At 36.0% G+C, this 22,293-nt stretch overlaps 1 protein-coding gene and 1 pseudogene across 1 annotated transcript; both read right to left on the bottom strand.

Moving 5' to 3' along the window:
* Positions 1 to 367: 367 nt before the first annotated feature.
* LOC147487129 (uncharacterized) lies at positions 368 to 1,848 on the bottom strand. Its single transcript, XM_086573947.1, has 3 exons — positions 1,674 to 1,848; positions 1,391 to 1,509; positions 368 to 913 (listed from the first exon to the last, which is right to left on the bottom strand). Exons 1-3 carry the CDS (start codon positions 1,846 to 1,848, stop codon positions 368 to 370), a joined length of 840 nt encoding a protein of 279 aa, XP_086430073.1.
* Positions 1,849 to 4,218: 2,370 nt separating this feature from the next.
* On the bottom strand, positions 4,219 to 16,814 carry LOC147487130 (uncharacterized; annotated as a pseudogene).
* Positions 16,815 to 22,293: the final 5,479 nt, after the last annotated feature.

Here is a 22,293-nt window from a genome sequence, read left to right on the forward strand (position 1 = left end):
ATCAAAGCCTGAAAACAAAAATTAATAAACAATTTAGCACCACTTATTTTTTTCATTCTTCCAGTACAAATTCACTCACACTACATTATAGTCCAACATATAAATTAAGAACCAGAAAATGACTTGTACATTGTCCATAGTAATGGACAGTAAGTAAACAACAATCAAAATCTTAGAATACACACACCACATTTAGATTGACAGTTTCTGCATACATATATTAGTTATCAAAAAGTATGATTAAAAAATCAAAGAGGATATACAATTAATCATGATCACTTGTATCCACATACCATATTTACAAACAAAAAGGAGTTATTAGTCTGTTAGCATATATCCTCCTATACAAAAAGATTGAACAAGGAGCTCAAATAGTCAAGTCAGACATTTGAAGCCACTTTCGCCAAGTTTTCTTCAAGACATCAAAAACATCTATGATAGAATCTATATCAAATTGTCTAGCAATATCTTTCTCAATAAACACGAGCAAAGAATTTTCTAGATAATCATCTTCCATCTTATTATGCAGCCTAGTCTTTATAATCCTCATTGCTGAAAATGCACGTTCCGATGTAGCAGTTGAAACAGGTAAAGTCAATACAAGATGAATCAGTCTATCTATAAGATGATAAATTGTTGACTTTCCTGTTTCTACCAAAACTGGGCACAACTTGGAAATGGTTGACAAATTTTGAAACTCAGAGTGTACGAGAATGTCATTCTCATAGTTTTGCAACTTGTATCTCAAATGGAAATTTTCTTGCTCGGTGAAATCCATCAGATAATAATTATTTGCAAGATCACAAATATCATTAATTTTGAATGATCTATAATTGTTCCTGGGATATAAAGCCAAGCTAAGAACAAACAATCTCATTACATCCTCCTTAAACCTGTGATTTAATTCTTGCAGCTGTGAATCAATTGTACACATGAAAATTTCAACTTGAAAATGATGCCCATTGGTAAGAGAATCTTGAGTACGACCTCGTCCTCGACCTACCATGTAAATACAAGCCATATCAGGAATGAGTATATGGTGATCTCTACAAAACAACTAAACTTTCGCTAACAAAGTAACCCAACCATCAGCTCGTAATTTTTGAATAAGTGTTTTGGTTGAGGACACCAAGTGCATTGCATTCAATATATCTTGTGACTTGCATTGCAAAGCTTGGCAAAGGTCATCAGTAATCTCCATGATTTCTCTCATAAGATGGAGGATAAATACAAACTCAAAAGTCGTAATTACATCATACACTCCATCCGCCTCTACACGTTGAATTGTTGTCCGCTCCATCATCAATTACCTGACTTAAGACTGTGCATGTTGTGCTAAACAACATTATCAAACTGGAAATGGAACCCAAATGCCACTCCTAGTCATTACTTGGTTTTTCCCACTGCCAGTTTCAAACTTATCATTAATAGCAAGCAAGTGTGCAATTTTAGCAGCTCTAACATCTCTCAACTGATCATTTCTTTTGCAGGAGACACCAACTACATTGACTACAACATGAAAGTGGGAAAAAAATTGCCAAATAGGTTTAACATCTTTAGCTACTGCAATTAGTGCTAACTGGAGACAATGAGCAAAACAATGGACATCGTACGCAAAAGGACACTTAATAGAGAATAAACGTTGCAACCGTCCACTTCACCATGCATATTACTCGCACCATCATATCCTTGCCCATAAATATTTTTCACACTAAGTTCATGGCGAGAAAGGACTTTGCATATTGCTTCTTTCAAAGTTGTCGACATGGTATCTTTCACATGAACTATATCAAAGAAATGCTCCCGTACTAAACCATGTTTATCGACGAATCTCAAAACCATTGCCATCTGCTCCCTTTTTTATTCATCTCGAGCTTCATCCACTATAATACAAAACTTCTCATCACTAATCTCCTAACGAATACACTTGCGTATTTTGTTTGACAAAATAGTAAGAATCTACCTTTGAGTTGTAGGAGAAGTATAGGTACAATTTTTAGGAGCATTATCCAAAATTGTAGCATCAATATCTTTGTTATACGAAGCCAATAACTTTATCATTTTAAGAAGGTTCCCTAGGTTGTTAGAAGTTTTGCTTTCAACGTGGCCTCTAAGAGCAGAACCTTGGAGTGTAAGATATCTAACCACTGCACTTCGTCGTTGTTCCAAGCCACAATCGAGTACTACCAATCTATTTAGAAGTTTGTTTTTCAACAATATTCTCAATATGTTGCTTTTGTTTCATTAGGCTATAGCAACTCTATGTATCGAGTTCGGACCCTTTCTGACGTGAGATAAAATAGCACAATTCTGGCCATCATTGACTTTCTTCCACTAAGAAAATCCGCCAACCATGAACACACTAGCTCCAGTGCGTTGAGATGGCTTTTTAAGAGGAAGCATGGAAGGTAAAAGGCACAATTTTTCAATTCAGAATATTCTAACCAATCTGGAAATGATTTGTACCAACTTTCTTGAAAGCAACGATGATTCTTATCATGAAGAAAATGCTGATTTGTTGGAGGCTTAGGTTGACATGATCTAGCAATGATATAAGCACGTCTAATCTCATCTCGTTCAGAACTTGGATAATCCCATATTTGTTTTTCTCAACCCTAGATCCCTTACTAAAGAAGTGTCAACTTCTTGAGAGTCCACTCTATGAGTTTCAGAAGGACCAACTTTTCCGAATAAAACTCTAGAAGCTTCAGGCAGATGCAGACCAACTTCTTGAGATTCAACACAAGTTGATATGGAAGGTCCAACAATTTCAGGTTCAACTCTAGGAGCATTGGAAGATCCACCATCTTCAAGTTCAACTCTAGGAGCTTTAAAAGGGCATCGAGTAAAGTACGAATCAAGTGTATTTTTCCTCATGAATAACAAGTCCAAATACAGAGGGAACTCCCACAGGTTTTCTGTACTTGGTCAGTTTGCTCAACTAATCAACTGTTCGCCGAAAAACAAACACAAACATCAAAACATAAATACCCAAATGACATAGTACTAGACTTCCAAGCCAATATCACAACAACTCAGCAAGTCAGCGATGTAAATATGTATTTAATTAAAAGATAGCAATATAACATCGTCAACACGTAACGCTAAAATCAGAGTAAGTTAAATATAAATTTCGTTTTTAAACAATACCTTTTGTTTTCCCAAGCTCTGAAGACTTAAGTTCCCAAGTATTGAGCAAGTGAATAGATTCACAGAAGTCAGAAGTGTGGATTTGTCATTTCACTCATTTGGAGGTGAGCTAAAAGCCTAAAACAGTAAAACCAATATTTCTCAGCAAAATAACAAGTGGAACAAACACGTACTCTAACAAAAAAAAAGAATCAAAATCAACAAATTACAAACAAATTGAAAAAAATAGTTTAATATCAGGGTTTTAAAATGCTTACATCTTCTTCTAACATCATTTTTTGACTTCTTTCCATCAAAATTAGCAAATCCTTGCTGTGAATTGAAATAAATTAGTTTAAGTTATGGAAGCATTAAAATGAGCGATTTTCCCCCTTTCTTTCAAAACTCATAAAGGTAAAATGAAAAGTGAAGATAGAATGAGACCTTATTAAAGAAAGGGTATAAATGGTATAATAAGGCTTTACTTTTTTATATTTGGGTAGAGCAAGTAAGCTGTGACTTTGCAAGGATTTTCTGCTCAACTTAATTGTGTGTTACTTGACTTACTTCTATTCTCGGTTCCTATAAAACACTTGGGTTTGATATGGCGCTCCTACACCTACACCTATTATAAGAAGACTATGCTGTAGCTTCATGTTTAAAAAACATAGTCAAAAAGTTTGAAGGGACGGTAGTAAAATATTTGAACTTATTTTGAGGGGGGGCAAACCTCTATGTATTCAGAAATTTTCATATTGATAATAATACATAGAACACAAAGGTTCTTCAAAACCTTTGGGGTCCGTCTCCATCTATGTTTATTATTGTAATTGGCTTATACATGCAAATAAACTAAACATTTTATGCTCTTCTTGCTAATATTAGAAATGGATTTTGTAAACATAACAACATTTTGATAATCATTTAGCCAATATGCTGCCTTGCGTCAAAGATTAATATAGTCAAACTTATTTGATAATCAAATAGAGCACCAAGACATAGAAGTACACCACATTAATGGTTTTTTTAACTTTTGAGCATTGCATAGTACTATGCAATCCAACCCTTCATGATGCTGATCTTAGAAGTTCACATCTCGACTAACCATTTTGGATCATCTTTTGATGGAGTAACTACATCTAATGCATGAGATCCTGAACATTATGCTCAAATCACTAGTCCATTTGATCATTTTAATTTGTCTTCTGTAGTTACTGTTAGTTTAACTGGCATGCCAATTATTGCAACAATAAGGTGCAACTGTGGAAGAGGCATACCATTAGTTGTTAATATGGCTACCACACTATCTGATATGTTATGTAGTACCCTGTTAATCACCCAAAAAAAAAAGTCAAAGAATGCAAGCTGTGGAAAATAGTAGGTAGAGAAGAAAATAGTGAAACTGTATGTGGATTACCCTCCGCCGCTGTAAGGATCCATTAGCCCATTATAAAATATAATGTTGTTACCAAACTTTTTCAGGACGTTTTTTATACCCTACAGTTTTGAATGAAAGTAAACATGTTGTACTTGTAAGGTTGATGATTCAGCCAAGTTCATTCAAGCAACAAATGAATGTACGAGCGGGGCTTGTGTCTCATGTTAAATTCATTGAAATGTATGAACATCATGAACTTAACTTACAGGCCCACCAAACTCAGTTACAATCTAATGTGGTCTTTGTTAAGTATTGTGGATCCTGATCACACGTGGGTATGGGATAACATCTTGGTTTCTAAATTGAATAGGAAACTAAGCATCGCCTAATTGAATACCAAATTGGATACTTGTCCAATACGACTTCGGTTTCCAAAATCAATTTTAGAAACCAAGTTCTCTTACGTTTGTGGTACTTGATGGGAACCTATAAATAGGACCTTAGCCAACGTACTAGGTATTGCTTTTGTAAGGCAACATTGAGTACATAGATCGCCAATATCGGTGAGTAAGCTATAGTGCATAGATTGTGAATTTGTGACTGCATTGTGTAATTGTGAGGGAGAGAAATTTGGTGTTTGTGTGTGGCTTCTTGATATTATAATTCACTCTTTGATATTAGTGGAAATTGGTACGCTTGTGGATTAGGCAACAATTGCCGAACCACGTTAATCTTGGGTTCTTCTTTTCTCCTGTTTATTTCGCTTCTTGTGTTATGTTTGAGTTTTCTTGTTTGTTGGTCGTCGTGTTGTTTGGGTTTAATTAATTCGATCCTAACAAAGTAGTATCAGAGCCATGGGATTTATTGTAGATCTTGGGCGTTGATTGCTCTTGTGGGAACAATGGTGGGCAATGAAGGAAAGCTTAAGATTGAGAAGTTTGACGGAACGAATTTTGGATTCTGGAAGATGCAGATTGAAGACTATTTGTATCAAAATGATATTTATCATCCATTGACAGGAACGAAGCCAACATGGGCAACAGATGAACAATGGGCAGTGCTTGATAGAAAGGCATTTTGCACAATCCGCTTGATGCTGGCAAAGTCAGTAGCTTTTAACATCAAGAATGAGAAGACTATGATGGATCTCATGAAGGCTCTCTCTGCTATGTATGAACAACCCTCTGTCGCTAATAAGGTGCACTTGATAACAAAGTTATTCACGTTGAGGATGGCTGAAGGTACATCATTCAAAGAGCACCTTAACTTGTTCAATGAGATCAAAGACCAACTTGAGTATGTTGAGATCACTTTTAGTAATGAGGTAATGGCTTGCGCAATTCTTTGGCAGATGTCACCGAGTTGGAAAGCCACAGTTTTTGTAATTAGTGCTTATGTTGGTAAATCAAAATTAGAATATGATGATGTTGTTAGTATGATATTAACTAAAGAAACCAGAAGACAAATAGATAGCGTGGCTTCCACTTCAGAGTCTGCACTGAGTTTTGAGAGCAGAGGTAGAAGTTCAGAAAGGGGTAATGGTTAAAGGAAGATATCACAATCTAGAGGAAAATCTAAGGTTGATGTGTCTGAGATTGAGTGCTACAACTGTGGCAAGAAATTATTCATTTGATTGTTGGTCCCCCAAGAAAGAGAATGGTAAAAGACATGGGAAGAAGAAGAAGAAGAAGAAACACCAATAAGTAAATGTGGTCGAGGCATTTGATGATGCGTTGATTTGTTCTATGGAAGAAAGAGACGATTCCTGGTTGCTGGACTCGAGTGTTTCATTCCATGCAACCTCAAATAAGGATGTGTTGCAAAGCTATGTTCCAGGTAATCTTGGTATAATTTATTTGGGTGATAACAAGGCTTGTAGTATTGTTGGTAAAAGTGATGTACAGATTAAGATCGATGGGTCTGTATGGAAGTTGAAAGATGTGAGACTTGTTCCCGATTTGAAGAGAAACCTAATTTCTGTAGGGCAACTAGCAAATGAAAGATACACTACCAGTTTTACAGATGAAAATTGGAGGGTATCGAAAGGTGCATTGCTTATTGCATGTGGAAAAAAAGATGGTACTCTCTATTTGACCATGAATGATTGTGGTTCTGTTGGCATTGTTGAAGGCAAAGATGACCTAAACATGTGGCACCACAGACTTGGCCATATGAGTGAAAAAGGAATGCAAGTCCTTCATTCACAAGGAAAGCTACCGGGTTTGAAGTCAACTGAGATTGACTTATGTGAGAACTGCATTTATGGGAAGCAGAAATATGTTAGCTTTCAGAAAGTGGGAAGAACTCCGAAGCAACAGAAGCTTGAGTTGGTTCATACAGATGTCTTGGTGGCAAGTCATATTTTGTGACTTTCATTCATAACTCTACCAGAAAAGTATAGGTATATTTCTTGAAGCAGAAATCTGAAGTCTTTGATATGTTCAAGAAGTGGAGAGCTATGGTGGAAAATGAGACAGGGTTGAAGGTGAAATGTTTGAGGTCTGATAATTGTGGAGAGTATAATGATAATGGCTTCAAGGAGTATTGTGCTGAAAATAGAATTTGGATAGAGAAAACACTGCCAGGGACACCTCAACAGAATGGGGTGGCTGAGAGAATGAACAGGTCATTGATAGAGCATGCATGGTGCATGCGTCTATAGGCAGGGTTACCAAAATTGTTATAGGCCGAAGCAGTCAGTACACCAACTTTCTTTATTAACCATGGGCCATCAGTTCCATTGGATCACAGGTTGCCTGAGGAGGTTTGGAGCGGCAAGTAGGTGAATCTCTCTTATCTGCAAGTATTTGGATGTGTGTCATATGTGCATATCAGTGATCAATCTAGGGGTAAGCTTGGCCATAAATCACTGAAGTGTGTGTTCATTAGATATGGTGGTGATGAGTTTGGCTATCGGTTTTGGGATTACCAGAATCTAAAAATCATAAGGAGTAGAGATGTTGTATTTAATGAGAAGGTGAGGTACAAAGATAGGAATGACACACAACCCAGTGACGTTGAATATCTTGAGTTGGAAGATCTTGAAGTTAGTCACGGTACAAAGCAACAACAAGTTGTTGAGGTTCCTCGATTAGACACAAATGGTAGTGTTGAGAATGCAACACCATATAGTCCAACTCCAGCCCCTAAACCTAGGAAGACATCTAGGCCACCTGTGCCGAGCACGAAGTACCCTTCATCTACTTATGATGTTAACTTGCTACTTACTGACAGTGGTGAACCCCAGTGCTATGATGAAACATTGGAGGTAGAAGATGCAAGCAAGTGGGAGCTTGCGATGAATGATGAGATGAACTTTCTCATCATAAATGGAACATGGGAGTTGGTTGAGTTACCCATGGGGAAGAAGGCCTTGCAAAATAAGTGGGTATTCCGATTGAAAGAGGAGCATAATAGCTCCAAGAAGCACAAGGCTAGATTAGTAGTCAAAGGATTTCAGCAAAAGCATGGTATTTACTACACTGAGGTATTTTCTCCGGTGGTGAAGCTTACTACTATTAGGACAACTTTAAGTATTATGGCAACTGAGGATCTACATCTAGAGTAGTTAGATGTAAAGATCTCTTTTCTTCATGGTGACCTGGATGAGGAAATTTATATGCATTAGCCACAGGGCTTCATAGTAGATGGTAAGGAGGAAATGGTGTGTAAGCTCAAAAATAGTTTATATGGTTTGAAACATGCACCTCGACAGTGGTACAAGAAGTTTGATTGTTTTATGCAAAACAATGGGTTCTTCAAGTGTAACGCCGATCATTGTTGTTACTTCAAGAATTTTGATTCTAGCTACATTATCTTGTTGCTATATGTCGATGATATGTTGGTAGCTGGATGGATATGAGTGAGATTGAGAATCTGAAGAAACAGTTGGCAGGCTATGAAGAATCTGGGTGCAGCCAAACAAATTCTTGGGATGAGAATCAGTAAAGATAGAGAAAAAGGAATTTTGAAACTATCTCAAGCTGATTATGTTGAACGTGCCCTTAAGATATTCAACATGAATGATGCTAAACCTGTTAGCATGCCCTTGGCTAGTCATTTTCGATTATCTAAGGAACAGTCTTCCAAGTCACAATGAGATAGAGATTTCATGGCTAAGCAAGTACCATATGCCTCAACCATTGGAAGTCTAATGTATGTTATGGTTTGTACGAGGCCAGACATTGCTCAAGTAGTGGGAGTTGTGAGCAAATTTATAAGTGATCCCGAAGCAACACTGGGAGGCAGTAAAATGGATATTGCGTTACTTGAAAGGTACTATCAATGTTTGTTTGTGTTATCACTGGGGTGATCTAAACTTGCAAGGCTAATGCAGACTTTGAAGAAAATGTGGATCGTAGGAGAAGCACAACTGGTTATGTCTTTACAGTGGGTGTGACAGTTGTGAATTGGGTTTCACAGTTGCAAAAGATAGTTGCATTGTCTACCACAGAAGCAGAATATGTTGCAGTCACTGAGGCTAGCAAAGAGATGATATGGTTGCAAGGTTTGCTGGGAGAGTTAGGTTTGAAACAAGAAAGACATGTGTTGATTGTGATAGCCAAAGTGTAATTCATCTAGCAAAGAATTCAGCATTCCATTCAAGGACTAAACATATTGATATATGCTACTATTTCATTAGGTCACTTTTGGAGGATGAGGTGTTAGTACTCGAGAAGATTCAAGGAAGCCAGAACCCAGCGGATATGTTCACTAAGCCTGTGACTACTGAGAAACTGATCTGTTGGTCTGAGAAACTGAAGCTGTTGACTAAGCCTGTGTTAAGCTTCAGTTGGTCTTCTAGCTTGAGGACCGTAAATGAAGCGTGCCATTATGCACCGGATATACATAGATTAGAGTTACTTTGTTTATCAGTCTCCAAGTGGGAGATTGTTAAGTATTGTGGAACTTGATCACATGTGGGTATGGGATAGCATCTTGGTTTCTAAATTGAATAGGAAACTAAGCATCACCTAATTGAATACCAAATTGGATACTTGTCCAGTACGACTTCGGTTTCCAAAATCGATTTTAGAAACCAAGTTCTCTTACGTTTGTGGTACTTGATGGGAGCCTATAAATAGGACTGGGTATTGCTTTTGTGAGACAACATTGAGTGCATAGATCGCCAATATCGGTGAGTGTGCTACAATGCATAGATTGCGAATTTGTGAGTGCATTGTGTAATTGTGAGGGAGAGAGATTTGGTGTTTGTGTGTGGCCGCTTGACATTGTAAATCTCTCTTTGATATTAGTCGAAATTGGTGCGCTTGTGGATTAGGCAACAATTGCTGAACCACGTAAATCTTGGGTTCTTCTTTTCTCTTGTTTATTTCGCTTCATGTGTTCTGTTTGAGTTTTCTTTGATCGTTGGTCGTCGTGTTGGTCGGGTTTAATTAATTCAATCCTAACAGTCTTGGGGTGACATCAACCCTGAAATCTGCTCGGCATGGTTTAGTGAAATCTTTTAGAATGAAAGGTGATATCGGGAACATATTGTTGTCGTTCACGTCCCATTGGAATCACTAGATCAGTACAAGTCTTGAGACACCCAGACAAAATGGTCAGAACACCATCCATAAGTTTGTATAGATATCAAGAGAAAAATAAAGAACTAGGTTGGTATATATATATATATGGCTAGAGTTTTGAAACCCAATCGATTTGTAGGCTTACACAGGTGAATTACAAGCTAATCTTTTGGTCTTAATTCCTATTGTTTTAAATTCTTTACCTTTTGTTTGAAATTAACCATGTTAGAGTCCATTATAGTAATCTTCTACATCTCAAATGACGATTCAGGGGGTAGAGAAGTGAAATAAATTTAAAATAGTCTGTTTTAACGATTCAAGGATAGAGAAAGTTTCTGTTACATTGATTACAAATTACTTGCCAATTCCAACGTATGTCTGCTTCAGTGACTATTTGGTTAAGGTCGTAGCATGTTTTATTCCCCTTAACAGCGGCAACACCAACAAGAATCCTAGCAAGAATATCAGTAGTCCGTTTTGAAGCAACATAAATGTATTCCGAGAAGCGAATTTTGCTGTAGATGCAGCAGCAAAGCCCGAGTTTGTAAGAGTTATAAAATGTCCTCATAGAACTTACTTTAGGTTCACCTGAAGGTTCTAATGTTGTAAAGAGATCCTCCCTACATTCTTCTCTTCTATATAATATACCTTACTTGTGTGCAAAAAAAAAACATCAATGGCATCACATATCATTTTAACAGGATAGATAGGAGGTTTATCATACTAAGCAGCCCCAATATATATCTGTTTCAAGTCATCTTTGAGCTCGGAAGAAGATTTTATGGGGCTTACCAACAAAAGGTTAATCCATTAGTGAGCAAAAGCAAAAGAAAATTAAATTAAAATAACAACTACAGCGCAGCAAGACAAAAAATGGAAAATCTTATGAATGGAATTACTTGCAAATTTTGAACTTCTTGCTAAGGAGTGATAGACCGTATGGTTTGGAAGCAATTTTGTCGATTTTTTACCACGACTGGTGTATGGTATTATAGCAATTCATGCTAGCTTCCTGAAATCTCCATAATATAATTAGCACATTTTAGATCCTAAAAAAATCAGAATAATATGATGCCATCTAAAATGTGACCTTGTACCCCTTTGTGGTAATCAAATAATACTGTTCATGGGGTGTTATATCTTGTAGAATTTAACAACCAATCACAGAGACAAAACACAAGATTTATAGTGGTTCGGTGCCATTACGGCAACCTACGTCCACGGGAGAAGAAAGAGATGTTATTGCTTGATTAATTTTTTAGGTTCCATTACAGAGATATATATAGGCACAACACAAGTGCACAAAATCGTCTCTTGTTTCTAAGAATGGAGTCTTCCCTTTTATAGAAACACCAATATCGGTCCTTGTCATGAACCGACTGAGCGCGCCCACTCCTTCATCATGTGCAACAGAACCACACCCGCACCTTAGCGCCTGTCTCTGATTTCTCTCACACTCCCCCTCAAGTTGGTGCAAAGATATCCACCGAGCCTAACTTGGAGAGTATATCATGGAACTTGGAAGCTGGAAGTCCCTTGGTAAAAATGTCTGCAAGCCGTTGGTCACTTCGAACAAAGGAGGTAGTGACAATGTTAGACTGCACTTTTTCACACACAAAATGACAGTCAACTTCAATATGCTTAGTTCTCTCATGAAACATCGGATTTGTAGCAATGTAGTTGGCAGATGCAAACCAAAACATAAATCCTTCATAAGAGCGCGAAGCCATATGATTTTACTGGTGGTGGAAGCCATAGCTCTGTACTCAGCTTCAGCACTAGAACGAGCCATTACATTCTATTTTTTGCTCTTCCAACTGACCAAATTACCTCCCACAAAGGTACAATAACCAGAAGTAGACCGCTAATCAACTAGACATCCTGCCCAATCAGCATCTGTATAAGTAGTAATAGATGTATGCCCATTTTTCTGCATCCAAATACCTTTGCCTGGTGACCCTTTCAGATACTACAGTATTCTGGAAACTGCATTCATATGTGGAGTTCTTGGAGCATGCATAAAACGACTAACCAAGTTTACTGCATAAGAAATATCTGGTCGGGTAATAGTTAAATATATTAGTTTACCAACTAATCGATGATACTGACTAATGTCAGTAAGAAGATCACCGGTGTTATCCAACTTGACTCCACTGTTAGTTGGAGAATCAAATGGTTTTATCCCCAGCTTTTCTGCTTCACTCAAAAGATCCAACACATACTTTCTTTGATTAAGAAATATGCCTCTTTTTGAATAAGCAATTTCGATCCCAAGAAAGTACTTCATAATACCCAAATCCTTGATGACAAATTTCTGGTGCAGTAAATCCTTGAACTGAGAGATTTTGATATGGTCATTACATGTGATAACTATGTCATCAACATAAATAAGAACAACAACCAAGCCTGACTTGCTAGACTTAACAAATAAGGAAGGATCAACATCACTCCGCTTAAGACCAGTCATAGCTAGAACAGAACTGAGCTTGGCATACCACACTCATGGAGATTGTTTAAGTCCATAGATAGCCTTTTTTAACTTGCATACTAATCCAACCTTAGTCTCCTTCGGATGTCCAGGTGGAATGCTCATATGCACTTCTTCTTTAAGATCACCGTGTAAGAATGCATTTTTAACATCCATCTGAAACAATTTCCAATCTTGATTTACAGCTAGAGATACAAGAACTCTAAACATGTTCATCTTTACAACTGGTGCAAAAGTCTCATTGTAGTCATGACCACATGTTTGGGTGAATCTCCTTGCAACGAGTCGAGCTTTAGACCTCTCTAAGGAACCATCACTGTTGAACTTGTTTATGAACACCCAACGACAATCAACTGTTTTCTTTCCGTAAGGTAGCATAACAATCTCCCAAGTTTTATTCTCGTCTAGATCACGAAGTTCTTCTTACATCGCCTTTCTCCATACTAGACGAGAGTTAGCTTCTCTAAAGTTCTTGGGTTCTTGCACATCATCAACTGTACTCAAAAAAGCATGATGAAATGAAATGATATTAACATACGTTATATACTCCTGTAGAGGATATGAAACGTCATGCAATGAATAAAAATTCTTGTGAATCACTGGGGGATACAGTTCTCTATCAGATTTATAGTAATCCTTGAGAGTTACTGGAGGTCGTCTCTCTCATTTCGATTGTCGGCTGGGAGTCTTTGGAGTATTTTGGAGGAGCTAGAGCGCGCGTGCCCCTTAGTTGCTCAGCATGGAAGTGCACCCGCGCTTTGTCTACTGTAAAGTCATTAGTAGTGAGGGGCGCCCTTTGGTTTGCTCAAGATATCTTGCTACCAAGACTCGCTGTCTTCTATAGAACCTATAACTTCAGTAGGTTCAATAACTTTTGCGGCAGGAACTATATCTTCACCAACCACTAGGATAGGAACTATATCTTCACCAACCACTAGGATAGGAATTATATCTTCACCAACTTGAACTATATCTTCACCAACTCCTGGGAGAGGTGCCAAATATGCCAAACACTCCCCTCTGTGACCAATTCCCAGGCACAGCTGAATCTTGAAAAAAAACTTCAGATTTTACAAATCGTACATCACGAGAGACAACCAGTTTTTTTGTCGCCGGATTGTAACATATGTAGCCTTTCTGTGTGGTAGAATAACCAACAAAAATACATTGAGTAGCCTGAGCATCAAATTTATCTCGATGAATAGCTTGCTGATGCACATAACAAACACACCCAAACACTCGTAGATGAGAGAGATCCAGCGACCTAGATTTGAGCACTTCCAATGGGATTTAAAACCAAGAACCCGACTGGGAAGACAATTAATCAAATAAGCAGCAGTTAAGACGCTATGAGACCAGTATTGCTTAGGAACATTCATGCCCAACATAAGAGCACGAGTGGTCTCCAAAAGGTGTCTGTTTTTTCTTTCAGCCACACCATTCTGCTGAGGTGTGCCAACACAACTAGTTTGATGAATTATCCCCTGGTTACAAAGGTACTCAGGTAACAGACCTTTGCAAAACTCAGTGCCATTGTCAAATCTAAACATCTTGATTTTGCAATAAACTGATTAGTAACCATAGTATGAAAATCTTTGAAAACATTCACAACCTCAATCTTCGATTTCAACAAATATAACCATGTAGCACGAGATTTATCATCAATAAACAACACAAAATACTTATAGCCATCATAAGAATTAATGAAAGCAGGTCCCCATAAATCAGAGTGGATTAACTCAAACAAAATATTAGACATAGTATGCGAGCTTGGAAAAGGGAAACGAGTTTGTTTAGAAAATTGACAAACATCACAAACATCATTAGAGTTTATAGAAACATGCGGAAACAAATTTGACAGGACGTGACTAGATGGATGCCCAAGTCTTTTATGCAAAATGCGACTCTCAAGTAACCCACTAGCTTGACACGCCTTTTTATTCGACTTCAATAAATAGAGCCCATTAGACTAAATTCCTTCACCAATCTTCCTCTTCGACTTTCGATCCTGAAAGACGACAAAGTTAGGAGAAAAAATGACATCATAATTTGAAGAATTTGTAAGTTTTCCAACAGATAGAAGTTGGACAGAGAAGGAAAGAACAACTAGAGCGTCACTCTTGAGACTTTGATTAAAAAATCTACTTGACCACTACCTAGAATGGGAACGATGGATCCATTGGCTATGGAAATATTATGTTTGACGGTTTTGGATACAAAATTATGGACAGAGGCAAGACAATTAGACATATGATCAGTAGCCCCCAAATCAATTATCCATGAGTTACTATTTTCTGGCATAGTAAAATAAACATGTAAATTACCTGACACATGAGTTGAGACATACTGACCTTTGCTAAATGGCATGGACTTAGTGAGTTGTTAGAGAATTTGAATCAACTGATAACTAATATCTGAGTTGGAAATTGATGTCTCGGCTATTGCAGCATGATCTTTCTTAGACAGTTCCTTTTTAAGATGCGGATGTAATTCCCAACAATGGTTCTTGGTGTGCCAGTTTTTTCCACAATGATCACAGTGAGACGGTTCCCTTTTTCCCTTACCTTTTTCAAATCCCTGTGACTTCTTTCGAAAATTATTTTCTACAAGTAATACAATAGATTCAGAGATTGAAGATTTCACCTCGGAGCTCATAGTTTTCTTTCTTGTTTCCTTTATCTGAATAGTTGCACAAATAGCAACAAGTGATGGAAGAGTGCTTTCCATTAGAATATTGTTTTCCAGATTTTCATATTCTGGTTTAAGACTACGAAATACTGTGAAGATTTTATCATCTTCAGCCCGTTTCAAAAGAGTCTTAGCATCTGTGGTGTGTGGACGATATATGTTTAACTCATCCCACAATTTTTTAAGATTCCCAAGGTGTTCTGTAAAAGTCTTCTCACCTTGTTGCAAAGCACCGATTGCAAGTTGAAGTTCAAAAACACGGGCATAATTATTCTGATTTCCGTATAAATCTTCAATTGAATCCCACATCTTCTTTGCAGAATCAGAAAAATTAAAAATTCCAGCAATAGTTGACTCCATCGAATTGAGTAACCAAGATCGAATAAGCTGGTCATTGGAAACCCAATTCTCGTATTCGACATCATTAATGGCAGGACACACTTTTGCACTATTAATGAACCCCGATTTCCTCTTGCCACCCAGAGATAGCGAAACAGTCCTGGACCAAGGTATTTAGTTAGTTCCATTCAAAAGAATTGATGACAGCTTCCAACCGGGATTAGAATCATCCTCTGTTGTTACAACAAACTTAGGGTTTGGTTTTGGATCTGTCATAGTTTATTTGTGTTTGAGTAAGTTGAGATTGATTGAGAGAAGAGATTAAGCGCTCCGCTCTGATACCATGTAGAATTTAACAACCAATCACAGAGAAATACAAGATTTATAGTGGTTCGGTGCCATTGCGGCAACCTACATCCACGGGAGAAGAAAGAGATGTTATTGTTTGATTAATTTTTTAGGGTTCCATTACAGAGATATATATATGCACAACACAAGTGCACAAAATCGTCTCTTGTTTCTAAGAATGGAGTCTTCCTTTTTATAGAAACACCAATATCGATCGAACTTGTCATGAACCAATTGAGCGCGTTCTGGCCTAAGCTCCTGTCTCTGACTTCTCCCACATATCTTCGAAGTAAAGAATAGGTGCTGAAGATGCTAGTTCACCAAAGGCAATATGGGGATATTTTAAGCGAAACCATGATGCCAACACTGTAAAACTGTAAAAGTAGTCAATGATAAATAGTTTAACTAATAACTAATGACTGAAAAAAATTTGTTGGAAAACTCGTAGACACTTCCTCCATAAGATCCTCCAATGACAATGACAGGGCAACTTTCAGCCGATAAGTTTTTCTTTAAACTAACAAGCACTTCCGCATAATCTGCTAGTGCTTGAGCAGAGTTAAACTATCCAAGGGTGCTTGTGTTACTATAAGCCTCCTCAAACGATCCAAAGGGCATTGATTTTCCGTAGTAACGACGCTGTAAAATGGCAGTAAATTGGACAAGATTGTAAGTATAGTATCATCAGATCACTGCCATATCCAACTGAAGATTTGCTAATTATCTCATTGAAACTTTTCATATTAGGTTATACCTCTATAAAAACTTTGAGTGCTTTTAGTTCAGGTGCATAACTATTGAGGAACCCGATACTTTCTACATCACTGTCTATAGGAGCTTCTGCTCCAAAATAGACCAAGATTGGTGAACTAGTATTTGCCCCTGGTCTACATACCGTTGTGTTAATGCGCATACTAATGCACTGTTGTGTCTCTCTTTCAATTTTGATGTTAGTCAAATGAGGCGTTCTACCTTGTAATCATCTTATTATGTACGTCATATGTGGAATCAGTTTTTGTTTTTCGTTTTGTTTTCACAAGCTTGAACTTTACTAATGTATGTTGTAGGAAATAGGAGGGCAGGCCGGTTTCACACTTAATACTTATGTGTGAGAGAGGGACTCACAATAAGCAAAAAGTCCAAATGAGAAAATTACAGTTGCTAAAGCTGTACAAATATGAGGCAATGCAACTTGGGCAAAGTTTAGAAGCGCAACCCCAGGGAGGCAGGGACCTCTAATCTGGGTCAGTTGATCGAGCTTTGCACACCCAAAGCTCTCCATAACCATGATGTACGTACTCTCCACTAACAATCATTTTACTCCAATTAGCCTTTTTATACATCTTAACTAGCATCATGCACGTGCTACACACGCCACACAACAGTTGCAGAAATTGTCTAAAAAAAACAACACTGATTTTTTTAGCATTCAGGTTCTGAAAGAAATATTCAAGTACAGGGAAGGACAGTATGAAAACAACTATTTCCCTGAACATAATGCAACATCTAAGTTTTCTATGTCTGCATGCTCCTTGATCCTCCTCTCAAGCTCAGGTTTTAAATGTATGATGGACACTGCAACAGCCTAGCAGTAACATTGCCTAATGCACAAATGGTGTGCCCCTCAATTAGATTAGTCAATCTTTCAATTATCGTCTATAGCCATTTGGCCTGTCCCCTCTCTGTAAAGTGTGCACTGCCCACAACTCTCATGCTTGTAAAAATAAGAAAGGCTTGCAATTGTATCCACAATGTCTGTCGACTTGTTGACCACAGTATCTGCAGTAGTTCCCAGCCCAGATGTAATGCCTTGAGAGCACCGTATTCCATAAGTATATCGTCGCATATGTGCTTAGGAAGCAGACGTAACGGCTTTATCCCTGTCTCATCAGCTTGTAGTCATGCAGGTTTAGTTGCTAGGTCTTCCAGAAAGAGAAGATTATGGAGTTGAGCAGTGGGCAGAACACTAAGCTTGCATGGTGGGTCTTTTGGGTCAAGCTCATTAAGAGCATTCGTCCATTGTCCATTACAAATTAGTCTAGTTTAACATTATTTCAAAACCCTCAAAACTAAAACACTTCTTAAAAAATGAAATCGAAATCGACCCGGAGCTTAGTTTAACATACCTTACCTTACCACCATGTTTCTTAAGTTCCGCAATATCAGCAAAATACCCTCTCTATTGATTTCATCAGTACTGCTCTACAAGTCTACATAGTACAAAATATCGTGTTATATCATGATATCTATTGAAAATTTGACTGCATATATAAAAATCATCGACATATCTTGATATATCGTGATAAATTCCTAAAAACGTGATAAATTGAAAATATCCACAATATATTCAATGTATTATTAGTCAACAAAATTATTGATGCCCCTAAAGCTAGCCAAATTTACAATAAAACCAAGTGACTTTATCTTACTTTTGGCATAGCAAAAACCTATTTATACCCAGTTTTGACAATTTTTTTTTACACTTAACAAACACCTCAATTTACTACAAGTACTGGTGTGATGAAGTACATGTGTACTGCTACAACCTCCACACGTGGTTGTGGGTCAGTCACTCTCCTTACGTTTTTTTTTATGGGAACACATTCTCCTTATGGAGAAATATCTGATATCTTGAATTCAATTTGTAATAGAGTATATATAATATTAGAATTAGATTATCAAATTCTTTATATATATATATATATATATATATATATATATATATATATATGAACACACTCTCCTTATGGAGAAATATCTGATATCTTGAATTCAATTTGTAATAGAGTATATATAATATTAGAATTAGATTATCAAATTCTTTATATATATATATATATATATCAAATTTATACATCTTTTGTTTTATATTTTTTTTTCTATCTCTCTTTTGCTCAAATTAAAAATTAAATGCAAAAATATCTACATTTAATAAAAGCTCAAACAAAGCAAAACTAATTTGATTGGTTGGAAAAAGTAAAACGTTAATTATGACTAGTACCTACACTTAAGGTTTGGTTTGGTTTTGTTTTGTTTTTTTTTTTTTTTTTGTTTTTTTTTTGGGACTCTTTCTTTTATTCACGTAAATATGACGCTCATCGAGAGTGCTACAATTTAAAGAAAAATAAATTGACTAGTACTTTTTAGAGACGGAAAAAAATGGTGAGGTGATTTTATGGTGATGATTTTTTTATTTCTTTTTTATCATGAAAATAGTGATAAATTACAACTAATTAAGAATTAAAGTACTTCGTGGGTAAGATTTTAACTTGTAAGAGGAAATGAATTATGGAATTGGTGCTTCATTAGGCATAGTCATACTATTGATATTCATAGATATTTATCGATATATCGTAATATATCTACGATATTTGCAGTAAGAAATACCCACACACAATTTGTTGATTTTTGTAGTTATTTATCGATATATTGCTATATATCTACGATATTTACAAATTCCCTAATGTAAAATATCCCCACATAGAGAGATATATCCACGATGCATATCCATAAATCACGGATCGACATATAGCCATATCCTGATATTTTGTACTATGCTACTCTAAACCATAAAAACACTTGGGACCAAATTATGTTTGAAAAAATGCCTAAAAGAAACGAAAAACAAGTAAGTCACTTACAGTCTAGCTCGTTCTTTCTTTATAGCATCTTTATCCCCCAGCTGAAAGTTCAAAAACAATGTGAGTAATTTAAGTAATAAGAAAAAAGTTACAGTGAAAAAAATGTGATTAACCTTGTAAAAGTCGAGAAATCAATAAGTGGTGGTTCTGTATAACGGGTGAAATTTATTGGTTTTATTTAGTAAAAATTTGATTCAAACAAATTGGTTGGGTTTGAGAAATAAAGATTTGTCAAACGCTTGAATTTCAACATTTTTGAGTGTGTCAATGTCGGTAGAGAAGGAAGAATAGTGGGAGTTTTATTGGGCATGTTACTGGGCTATTGGACGGATATTTGTATGGGCTTTTGGGCTTTATTGGTTTTTGTTTTTGCTAAATTCTTTTAGTGATACTAATAATAGATATAGAATAATTTTAAAGAAAATGTTGAAATCAGAGGGAATTGGAAAGTGTGGTGTACAATAGGGTGCCAATGGGTACCCGATTACCCGAAACCGAAATCGAATGTTTTGGTTCTGGGTTTTAAAAAATTAGACCCATTTAAAATGGGTCATTATAAACCGAACCGATAAAGAACCGAAACTGTTGAACCGAATAGTAAAAAACCCATAGGTACCCAAACCGAAACCGAAACCGATTATTATGATTTCGATATATAAAATTTAATATTATATTACATTTAAAATAATCAAACTCATACATCATAATATAAAATATATTTTTTACGTGTAAAAGTCTATTAAATATATATAGCATAATAGTGAATGTGTGTTGTTAAATGTATATTTTATAATTATACGTTAAACAAGTGTATCATAGATTGTTAATAATAATGTCAACGTGTATATTATAAATTAACTAATACATTTTATATTTATTAACTTATGCACGTGTATATTTAAATAGGATACACATGTTTGATATATTGTGGTACACACACTTATTATAAACCAATATATAATATTCATGTTAAAAATTAGTGATGAGATGTAATTGTAAGATGCATGTACTCGCATCTTCGATTTAAAATGCGAGTTAATACTCATGTACAAATATATGTGTATACACGTAAAATATATCAATATAACAAATATATGTGATTGTACGTGTACACGATCGAGTTAATACAAGAAAACAAATATATGTGTATGTACGTAAAAAAAAAATCAAAATTATAAGGTTAGATATTTTAATATTTTAATTTCTATATCAAAAGTTTAAATTATCACATGAATAGTAAATGTTTTAACGTGTATGATTGATATATATTCATAAATTGATGTAAATATGATTGTTGATACATCACTAATTATATATAAAATATTATCATGTAGGAAAATAAAAAAAATAAAAATAAAAACAATGCAAGTTTTAGTATTTAAATTATTGAAATTGTTTAATAATCATAATAAATAATAAAGACCCGAATTAGAACCGAAACCGATAAAAACTCATGGGTTTTTATGGTTTTGAGCTGGGTTTTATAATTCTCATATTAAAACCGCTGAGAACCGAAACCAATAAAACTGCAAATAGTAAAACCCAAACCGAAACCGCTAAGACCCAACCCAAAACCGACCCGTTGGCACCCCTACTGTACAATGTAATATTATATTATGTCATAATAATCGTCGGGCAAACTGTATGAATAATTGAATGTCGATAAAATCGTTAGTCGTTAGACTACGAAATTAATAATGTTTCAGTTTTCTTTTCCTCAATAAGTGTGCAATATGTGCCATTTGGTCAATGATAATCACTTTGTGTAATAAATTGGATTAATTTGCATTATCAATAAGAGGTGTAGCCCATAACTTGGTAATGTAGAATGCTTTCGGCCCTAAGCTTTTCTTCACCCAGGACGATCAGGGTTTGAATCCTTGCATCTCCATTTTTTTTTTTTTTTACATATAGATGAGAGTACGGAACTCTCTTTCGCCCTCTTACTTCTTGTTTAAGCATGTACTATGTTGTGCTGTGTTATAAGAGTTGTCATACGGTCCATTCACTTCCACATATCCTTTTCACCTTTTTGAAAACTTTGTTTCATGTTGTTATACTTCCAGAAAGACTGGATGAGTATGGGGAGTGATTTTTTGCTCCCAACGGGATTTGCTCCAAGAGCTCCAAGCGAAACAGGAATCAGCCACGTGTCTACTAAAAAAGATTGACAGTTATCAAATTCCTTCCTTAGAAAAAAACTTTCTGATTTGTCCTCACTAAAAATAGAAATAAATAAAAAGAAAAATAATTAAAAAAATCTCATTGTAAAATATATAGGAGTTCTTCCCATCATTAGCTAAAGATTTTTTTTATCTTTTTTAGTTTGAAAGAAGTGTCACTAGTTCAGCACTTCAAGTTTTTTATTCTTTTTTTTTCCCAACAATTAAGACCAAAAACTAGATTTTGTAACTGGTTAAGTTTTTTTCTTTTATTTTTTTAAGGTTGGGGGTAAATCAGGAAGCATATATTAAGGTGTAAATTTGATAACTGTTGACCCCTTTTCAGTGGACACTTGGTTGGTTCTTGTTTCCCTTGGAGCTCTTGGAGCAAATCTCGCTGGGAGCAAAAAATCACTCGAGTATGGGGGTATGACTTATTCTTTAATTTAGTTGGCCATATGGATTGAATGCAACCTCCATTCTTCACAAAATTAAATCCACACATACAGTCTCCACCTTAGCCTCATTCACTACCATTGCCATGTAGTGCGGAAGCGGAAATGCCATCCCATCAAATCACATTTAGCTA

Source organism: Coptis chinensis, chromosome 7 (genome assembly GCF_015680905.1).
Source record: "Coptis chinensis isolate HL-2020 chromosome 7, ASM1568090v1, whole genome shotgun sequence".
Taxonomy (NCBI): Eukaryota; Viridiplantae; Streptophyta; class Magnoliopsida; order Ranunculales; family Ranunculaceae; genus Coptis; species Coptis chinensis.